The 10,337-nt window shown below is 41.8% G+C and overlaps 1 protein-coding gene across 1 annotated transcript; it reads left to right on the top strand.

Moving 5' to 3' along the window:
• Positions 1-3,213, top strand: LOC146690136 (U3 small nucleolar RNA-associated protein 14 homolog A). The gene has a single exon (XM_085434997.1). It carries the CDS (start codon positions 597-599, stop codon positions 2,850-2,852), a length of 2,256 nt encoding a protein of 751 aa, XP_085291123.1. The 5' UTR covers positions 1-596; the 3' UTR covers positions 2,853-3,213.
• The last annotated feature ends 7,124 nt before the right edge of the window (positions 3,214-10,337 follow it).

Genomic DNA, 10,337 nt, shown 5'->3' with positions numbered 1-10,337 from the left:
TTCTGAGTGTGAGCAGCAGATGGGGACACAGCACTGACCTGAAACAGCAAACGGACATAAAGGTGCCTCTGGATGAACAGATAATCAGCTTTGCAACAACAACAAAAAGATTCTTCAGGAGCTTATTGTTTGATAATGTGACAGTATGTCCAAACTATTATATTTTCACAACCACAAGGTACAAAGAGAAATGATAACTGTATTAGAAGATGCTTTCGACCAAGAAGGAGCCATGGCTAATAAAAGAATAAAAACACAAGAGTATTATCAAATGTGGGTCAAACATTTAGTATACACTCTGAAGCTGGTTAGTGTTTATTACGTAACGTTCATAGAATAATTATGAATTCTTAAACATGTCTCCGCATCATCGACAGGAACATTTTCATCTCGTTATTTAAGATGATATTATTGATAAAATGATAATGTACAGTGTGAAGTGGGACCCCCCCCCCCAAAAAAACAAACCCCAGCATATTTTGCGACAGTGAACAACACTGTCGCAAGTTTCACGACAACGGATTGTTTTACGGCACACGTGGGGCACGCAGTCGTCCCAGTTTAGTGCATTGAGCTCCGGCAGTTGTTGCTTCAGCATGGCTAAAGTTTCGAAAAAGAAAGCGAGTAAAAAGAAAACACGCTCCGGAGGTGCGGAGCAGAGCAACGAGGGGCATCCAGACGTGATTTACGACGACGAAAAGGAGGAGGATGCGACTGATGATGATGTTACTGTTGAGGACGAAGACGGGTACGATGAACGAAAACGCCAAAAGTTGCTGGAGGCTATCGGCACTCTCAGTGGTAAGAGGAAGAAAACTCTGGGGGAGAGGTCCGAGGCGGCCGTGCATATGTCCGAATTTACGGTCAACGCAGAGGGCGAGGGCGACAAAGTCGATTTGTCGGACTTGATAGGGTCCATGAAGACAACTCCTGGACTCTCAGGCAAGAGCAAGAAGCGGCTGAAGAATTTGGAGCAAAGCAGAAAGACCATAGAGTGCCCGCTAAGCAAGCAGGAGAGCGAGAGGATAAGGAGAGATTTGGCTTTTCAGAAGGTTTCCAAAGAGGTGAGCCACTGGAAGAGTGTCATCAGACAGAATGAGAGGGCTGAGCAGCTGGTCTTCCCTCTCAATCAGGAGCATTCAGGCCCCAAGCCCATTGAGAGGGTGGTGATGGACTGGAAGGCTCAGACTCCGCTTGAGCAAGAAGTTTTCACTCTCCTGTCTGCCAACAAGCAGCCTATTAACGACCCCATTCTTACTCCCACTGAGGAGGCCTCCATGAAAGCGATGAGCCTGGAGGAAGCTAAGGTACGTCGTGCAGAGCTGCAGAAGGCCCGGGCTCTTCAGTCCTACTACGAGGCCAAGGCGAGGAGGCAAAGGAAGATCAAGAGCAAGAAATACCACAAAGTGCTGAACAAGGCCAAATCCAAGGATTTCCAGAAGCAGTTTGATGAGATGGTGAAGAGAGACCCGGCTGCTGCGCTGGAGGAGCTCAATAAGATGGAGATGGCGAGGATGCAGGAGAGGATGTCACTGAAGCACCAGAACAGCAGTAAGTGGGCCAGGTCCAAGGCCATCATGGCAAAATATGATGAAGGTGCCCGCAAAGCTATTCAGCAGCAGCTGGAAGTGAACAAAGACCTGACCCAGAAGTTGGTGACCTCACTGAACAAGGAAGAGGAGGAGACGATGGAGGAAGAAGGTAACGCAGACGTGGTGCCTGACTTTGTGAATGATGCAGAGCAAGGACTGGATTTTTCAAATCCTTGGATGACTGGAAAGCTCTCTCAAGACTGCGTGGAGAAGGAGACAAGTAATGCTGTGACTATTAGAGCTGAGGAAAATGTAGCTGAGGAAGAGGAGGTGGAGGAGACAGAAGAAGAGGTGCTACTCAGAGAATTTGATAACAGGAGGAAACGGCGTCAAGCTCAGGAAGCTGACGCACCTGTAATGCTTATGGAGGAGGAAGAGGAGGAGGAGGAAAACAAAGATGCTTCTGACAAAGAGGAAGAAGAGCTTTCAGAGTTCACAAGCCTTTTCAAAGGATTAGCAGAGGGCTGTGGAGAGGCTGACACAGCAGCTGAGCTGGAAAAGGAGCTCAAAATCAGGTGTCAAGAGGATGAAGAGCTTCTCACACAGGGCAAGGAGGCAGAGGAGGAGGAAGCCACAGATAAAGGACCTGTTGTTCCGCAGCGTCCTCCAGCCACAGAAAACACACAAAAGACGGGCAAAAGCAGGAAGAGGAGGAAAGGGATTGAGCTGAAACAAGTTCTCACCAAGGGCACACAGGTCCTGCAGGTTCCCTTTGCTCCCACCATCGAGGATGCAGAGGACTCGGAGGAAAAGCTGGACAAGAGGGGGCTCATTAAAGAGGCCTTCGCTGGAGATGACATCATCTCTGACTTTCTGAAGGAAAAGAGGAAGCAAGAGGATGCAGGGAAGCCTAAAGCAGTAGACCTGACACTACCTGGGTGGGGTGAGTGGGGAGGGGGAGGACTGCAGCCATCATGCAGAAAACGCAGGAAGTTCAGGAGAAAGATGACCCCACCCACACCCAGGAAAGACCAGCATCTACCAGGTGTCATTATCTCTGAGAAGAGGAGCAGCTCCATCAGGCTCCACCAGGTCAACGCGCTGCCCTTTCCCTTTGAGAGCCCCTCAGTCTTTGAGAACACCATCCGCTCTGCGCTTGGCCGCACCTGGAACACAGAGCGCACTGTCAAAAAGGTCACCAAGCCCAAGGTCGTCACCAAGCTGGGCGCCATCATCGAGCCCATGACTCGGGAGGAGCTAGTGAAGGACAAGAACGGAGCGTCTGCAGGAACCAGCAGTAGTGTGAAAAGAAAACCTTAAGAGCTTAAAAGAAGCTGTTTTGTGGACATTATTAAAACATCGCTTCACAACATTTCTTTCCCTGCTGCAGTGGAATTGATCTGTAATGTCAGAATATTTGAAGTGACTAAATATCATTAATAATTTTGTTTTATGTTTCAGGGGCTGATCTGATCAAATGGTGATGAGATCTTTTAAATGTTATATTTGTTGAGAACCCCTGAAATAATTCTTACTGGAGTTGAACTTGTGCTGTTTCACCCTGTAGTTGGAGCCCAAACTGTGAGACACACTGTAGAAAACAAATATCTCAGAATGTCGAGATGTCTGCTTTGTAACTTCTTGGAGAAAATGTGCTTTTTAATTACACTCTTATACTGACTGTTGGTGTTTTTTGTTATTTTTCCTGCCAGTTTGTATTGAATCAATCTTTTATCACCACTATGTCATGTGTGCTATAATGTCTAATCTTTACTGGAAAAGGCGATACCTGTGGTACAACACACAGGCTGGGCTCTAAAGGTTTTTCACATGAGATGAAGTGTTTGCAGATTCAGAGTCTGCACATTGTTGCTGCCAACATGTGTTTCCTGCTTCTCTTACACGAGGCTGTGAAACGTTTCGAATGTGTTGAAATGTGGTTTGTGATTTTTCTCTAATGGAGACAAATCTTTGTATATTGCAGCATATTCCCAGGTTATTGTGTGTTATACTCACCAGTTAATGTAACTGCATACAGTAAGTATGACTTTATTGATCCCAAAGGGAAATGAATATAATTATAATCATTATCATACGCATTTAAGTACTCAAGAAAAAGGTAAATAAATACTGAAACATATACAATTTATGTTACTTTATATTTCCACTGACTTCACTCGAAGCGGATGGTCTGTACTGACTCCACTACGTTTGTGTGTGAACTTTAGCTTTTGTTCTGATTATATTAAGTCCCATGAAAAGATGTTCGATTTGTTGATTTTTAAGATAATTAGAAGTTGGGCTGAAAATAGGGCTGTACATTACATTAAGAGTTAATGTGTCGTGTCACTATAAACATCATGAGCACATCGCATTGCTCTTTAAGCTATTAAGATAAGCTCAGTCTTAAACATCTAGAGTAGTAACATACAAAAGATGTTCATACATTAAGAATTCATTTAAACATACACAGGAGTGTTGCAGCTTTGTGCATTGAAACACAGCAAGTATTCAAGTAAAAGTATCAAAGCAACTGTAAAAATACTCAAGTGAAAGAGCTGCGTAGTAAATCCTACATAAATAGTAAGTATTAGCAGGTAAACCTAGTTAAGGGGTCTGTGTACACATCGTTAGATTACTAGTATTGAGGCAACAATGTAATCCATGTTGTAGCTGCTGGACTTTTATATAAAACCTTATGAGTTTACAGGGTCGTTTGTAGTTCAAAGATCCATTTTTCCTCTTAAATGTAGTCAGTGGAAGAAGGAAGTAGCATACGACAAAAGAATTAGAAATGTTGAAAGTCTATTTATGGCGCTTCTTTAAAGTATTTACTAACAGAATATTATCCTGACATCTCGTATGGTTACAGTATTCAGTCTAAATGTAGTGTAGCTTTTATTCCTTTGGGAAATTCAAGTGTTGTTAAAGCAGAGTGCACACAGCCCACAGGTGCTTTAGTATTTCATATGACAGGTACAAATGGGAGACGAATTAAAAGAGCTGATCCTGAGCCCTGCAGTAGGAGATCGGGCTGCCCTGTGGGGGCAGTTGGCTGTCCTGGTCTGTGTGGGAATGCTGCCATCTATTGTACACAAGGGTTCACTGCTCCTACAAAATGTTTGTAATCACACATTGTGTGCTTTATCGTAATGTTTCACCCGAGGTTAACAGCAGGAAGTTTCAGTATGTTAGGTCATCATCAACAAAGGAGGGAGTGTCTTTGAACTGCTGTCTTCATCTCATGTTTGTTAATGTAACACAAAGTGGGAATTTTCACACACACTCTTTCAGTACCAGTCAAAACTTCACACACTCAGGATATTTCTTTTTTTTTTTAAATTATAATTCTAGTAAATGGTCACAACAATAAAAATCCAACTGAATTTATAAGTGACCTGATGTAAATGAAGTTTTCTTCACTGAACCAGGGAAGGACACCTGTGTATATTTGAGCTCACTTGTAAATAATTCTTTGGGTTAAATGTTGAGCCCACTGAGAGGAAAACGAAACCACAAACATGCCCGAAGACTGATCAGCTTCATCGGCAGTTTCACACTTTAAATTTATTATACTTAGATAATATAATCATGCAGACTCTCAGATATGTCCTCAAATTTGACTGATGGGGACATTTTACATGAAGGAAAAATCAGCTCGTCCCTGGTTCTTTCAGCTGCTCCCTTATTTCCTGTTTTTTTAAAATAAGTATATTAATTCTTAAACAGCCCTGCGACCTGTCCAGGGTGTAGCTCGCCTCTCGCCCTAACACAGCTGGGATAGCCCCCCGCGACCCTGAAAAGGATGGATGGACTGTGATGTTCTTCATGAAATGTAAGAATAAGTAAAGGCGTGGACTACAAGTAATGAAGCCGCGTGCAGCATAAAATTAAAATACAAGACAACTTAAGTCACGGTGTGAATCACACAGTTTGGTCTCAGTAACAGGTTTGGAGTTTCTTCACTGCCTCAACAACTGAAGAAATTTAAAGTCCAAATTTTAACCTGGTTAATTTTAAATCAGTGGTTTTGCAATTACACAAAATGATGTCGACCTCTGCGCCTGTAATTTTAAGGATAATCTCAAACACCGAAAGCTTAGCTGTAGCATCCTATCGTATGATGGATTTGTACTGCAACCATCTGAATGATTTACTTCCACAGGCATCTGACTGCACTTGCCTGGTCCCATTTCATTCAGTCAGTGAGTTTGCTTATTTCTCCTGTCTGAAAGAAGAGCGTCCAGCATTTTTACAAGTTAGAAGCTCATTTCTTCGCACTCTCTTTCCCTGCTAATATTCATTTGTAAGGCCATGCAGTGGTATATCTAAAAGAAAAGCCATTACAGTTTGGTTACACCTTCACACATGGGTGAGAGTGCATGCGCTGGCACCCGACATCTCTGTATTTTTATGATAGACATTCGATTAAAGCGGAGCACTCTGTAATGGACTGTGCATCAGTTCAGGTAATGTTGTCAGCTTGTGTGTCGGCGAGGCGATGAAGAACTCGATTAGAAACCTTATAGTTACTAAATCAGTCATTCTCCAGCTCCCTCTTTATTGAGCCACTTCTTTGGGGCAATTACTACAGCTTCATACAGCTTCCAGCGATGAAAAGAGACCCAGGCCTTGGACTTACTGAAAGCTCCTGTGGCTGTAAATCAGAGATGTGGGCTTTTGAATGGAAACGGGTCCCATGATGGAATGTGATTTTCTCCATAGCACCAATTTGTGAGATCTGCTTAAATATTTGTTCAGGGACGAAGAAGTGTGTATGCCTATCAGACCGAGCACTGACGATGCAATGCCAGCTTATTGTCTTTTGCAGGGTGGTGGGATGGCTGTGAAATGTTACAGAAAAAAAGGGCTTTCTTAGATAAGACTAATTACTGCTGAGTGCCTCAGACTGCGTGTGGCTTTGTCCTGCTTTTAGCAGGAGATGTGCAGCTGCAGTTTGAGTTTACCTCATGATACAGCAGCATGAAACAATCTGATAGAGCACTCTTTCCCATTTCCCTGTAATCTAAAGCCCAACTCCATTCCCACCCTGACAGGTGTAAGATTAACTTAGTTAGGTGCAGAGGCACCCATGCGCACCAAATTAAATTAATGGAACAAATTTCCCTCCTAATTAAGATGAAAATACGTGTCAGTTATAACCTTGCTGAGCACTAATTATGTACAAATGATTTATCATCTGTTTCGTCCTGAATAGAAATAGGCTCACCTCTTCAATAGCCCCGGCTGGCTGTTAAGAGATGGGTCCTGATTAACTGTGACAGGTTGTGCTGCGGAGAAGCTGCACATCTCGGGGCCAGCCAATCAGAGACAGCCTCAACTCAGACTCTCCTCCCTTCCATTAAGCTACATTGAGTGTGCAGCTGAGCATTGCTGTGCCTCAGCTCTCCTTCTTGTTTCGCTCCCTGGAATGAAAATAGAGTATATTCCAAGAGGGCCGTTGGTTGTGGTGGTGGCGTGGAGGGGTTGCAGGTTAGCTGATGGAGGTGAATGGCATAGGGAGACTGGTAAAACCCGAACCAGCAGGTGAATCCCTCCTTAGGCTGGATTAGCTCGTTCCCCCCTAACAAGAAGGAGATGAGGCGTTTTTAACAGACCCTGTGAAATAAATTGAATAATGAAGAATGCAGCGAAGCTCATACATCAATGTTTAACGCAACGTGGTGGATAATTGCTTGAAGAACAAAAATAGTCTTGTATCACTATTTACCAACTTGAGACCAGCAGGTGGTGCAATAGGTTAAACCTGCCTTTGTAAATTCCTGTGGGTTAAAATATAAAAAATAAACAGCGCCATGGTAAAATTATAGTCTAAGCTGGATATTCCAGCTTATTTCCTCATGTCCTGCAAGCACAGATATGTTTCAGCGGGCAGCAGCACTGATTAGCATTAGAACCAGGCTCCCTTGTGATCCTAAGGACACACTGGCCAATCTGTAATCATTGTTCTGCAGGCTTGCTCACGGGGGATATGGTACACTTTGTCATTATCATTCAGTATGCCACACACATGCTGGCATTGCTTTCATGGTGCCGCCAGCAACAGGACATTAGCATTTCCTCCTCATAGTTCCAAGAATGTGCACAGACAATGATGCACCACAAATCAGGGCTCTGGTTCCATTGGATGGACATTGAAGATTTCTCTGCCTGCTGCTGCAGGAACAGAAAAGCTCCTTGTTCTGTGTCTCATTTGCTCCTGATGTGATTCTCAGCCATATAAATGTCATCATGTACAGGTGTCAGCTCCATCCATTAGGGATCATTTAACTCTGTGATTTTGGATTTTTTACACTGTTGTTTGCTCATTAGATGTTTCATTGTTGGTAAATGTCAGACTACGTGAACCGGGGAGGTAGCAGTGATTTCTTCTTCCCAGAGCTGAGTATTTCTCCACCATACAGAGCTAAGGTAATGCACATTCAGAATCATGCCAAGCACAGAAACCAAACCCTGAACAGCATGCACATTGTATATGTATTGTCTAGCCATAACTCTTTTTTGTTTTGTTTTTTAAATTTTGAAATATTTTCCCTGATGTTAAAAAAAAAATCACAGTTTTGTACATGTTTAATCTCTCTCGGACTAAATAAACTCACACTGAACATGCAAGAATTTTTGTTGTTCATTCTTTATTGTGTCCCCAAACTTGTGACGTATATACTCTGAAAACTAGAGCAGAGGCCATTTTCTTGTTTCCCATTTGAATCCTTCACACGTGCAGTTGGTGAACACGCTCGCCAAACAGCCTCTCCCTTTTCATGATGGCTGTCCTGGGATTGGCAGATGGCACAGACAGGGAGGGGGTTAGAGGTTAATTCTAGACAACAGAGAGGTCACAAGGCCTATTATTTTTGAGATGGGACTTGCAATGGTCCAATGGGGATGACTGTTATGATCAAGGCCCAGCCCCACCTCTCCATCACCATCCACAATCAACACCACACACACGATCACTCACATTTAAAGTGAATGAGCCGACAGAGGACTAATCATGAAAAGGTCCTCAGCGCTCGGCACAGGCAGGATGATGAATTGTATCCTGCCTGTTCGGCTGTGTAACGGGGCCTCCAAGTAGCTCTTGACAGCTAATTTAAAGCTCCCTATATCCTCCTCTTACTTCCCTTTATCAATCTAATTATTAGAGTTAAGTGAGTGTCCCTTAGGACTCTCCGATAGTCCAGCACAGAACCTGCTGAGTCATCTTAGTGGATAAAAAACACACATAAAGATCAGTGTAGCAGCATGGGCTAAAGAACAGTGCGCTGCAGCCATGTGAGGAGCACACTCTGTAGGCCTGAGGGTTTTCTGAGGATTGAAGATATCAGACAGAAGTCAATTCTAATTGTATTTGTATCATTGTGAATAATAATGCAATATAATATTATCAAAAGATAAGCAATGAATGGATTCTAGTACTTCTAATGGTGACTGCAAACCTGATATGTGTCATGACCTGATGGTAAGCACACACACAATGTAAGTACTTTTAACTCAGTTTCACTCAATATTGTACAAAGTATGAAGTAAATAAATAAAGATGTGTTGTCCTGCTTTGAAAAAGCATTGTTTTAAATTTACATAAAAATGGTCTAAATAATAATAATAATAATAATAATAATAATAATAATAATAATTATTATTATTATTATTATCTGAGACTTTTTAGAGCTGTACTGTTGCTTCAGCAAACTGAGAACGTATTCAGGGCTCGACTAAGAAATTGCTGCTTTTGATCTTTAGGAGTGTTTTAAAGAAATAACAGAGAAATATTAGCTGTAACTCACATTTATGTCTTTGCGTGTATTTAAGTATAATAATGAGACCTTCAGTAGTACAGCATTAATGTTTAGGAGTCACGGCTGTTTTTATACACAATAATAATATATATATATATATTTGTTCACTGGAGTGTGTGATCAGTTTCATTTATCACTTACAAATGTATCTTCAAATGAAACCAGCTATTTATCTGTTTATTTATTTATATTTTATATTTCTAAAATGTATATTTCACAGTTACATATTACTGTAATAAACCATCACATCCGGTTATTTCACAACTTAAGGCAGCAGTAAACATAGTAGTGTGACTGTTTACCTTTTAATATTCAATAACATAGTTGGTGGAAGTTGAAGAGGATCATTTCTATTTAGTTTGGTCTTCCATAAAACTGCCGGGCAAGCAGCACCTCCTCACATTTTTTAACAAAGTGTAAAGCAGCAAGCATCATTATGAAGCGCCTTGAGGCGACTTTTGTTGTGATTTGGCGCTATATAAATAAAATTGAATTGAATTGAATTGAATCACTCGTGATTCTTACCAGCCGAGGTGGCCATGCTTGTTTTGTGTTTTCCAGTAAATTCCTGCGATGTTGTGCCTGTTTCGGTGGGATTTTTCAGTTCGATCAGTTTAATGTGTGAATGAATCTAAGAAGATTAACCTGGCTTACGTGCTGCAGCTTGTTAAAGGAAATGCGTGTGTTTAGAACAAATATAGATTCAATCCGCGCTTAATATATTCGTGTAAAGACACATTTGGATTTTTGTTGCTAATACTGATTTGATTTTGTTACAGTCAGATTTTCGCAGATAAATTTTTTTGCAGTATACTTAAAGAAATGAATACTTTTTTCAACTTTTTAACTATCCTTCATCCTACATAATGCTCTTTGTTTCTTGTAAGAAAGGGCTGAGATCTCAGTAGTGATTAATGGAGGTTAATTGCACATGATGAGATCATGGTGTGGTGTAATTCATGTGAAAACATAGGAGAAGACATTA

This window comes from Copadichromis virginalis, linkage group LG16 (assembly GCF_057382275.1).
Source record: "Copadichromis virginalis isolate Kocher_CV1m ecotype Utaka linkage group LG16, C_Virginalis_male_GT1.1, whole genome shotgun sequence".
NCBI classification, from domain to species: Eukaryota; Metazoa; Chordata; class Actinopteri; order Cichliformes; family Cichlidae; genus Copadichromis; species Copadichromis virginalis.
Note: the sequence above shows the minus strand (reverse complement) of the source record. Positions and strands in the feature narration are given on the sequence as shown.

Excerpts from the sequence above, each read along its gene's own strand:
- LOC146690136 (XM_085434997.1), top strand. The coding sequence starts at position 597 with ATGGCTAAAGTTTCGAAAAAGAAAGCGAGTAAAAAGAAAACACGCTCC.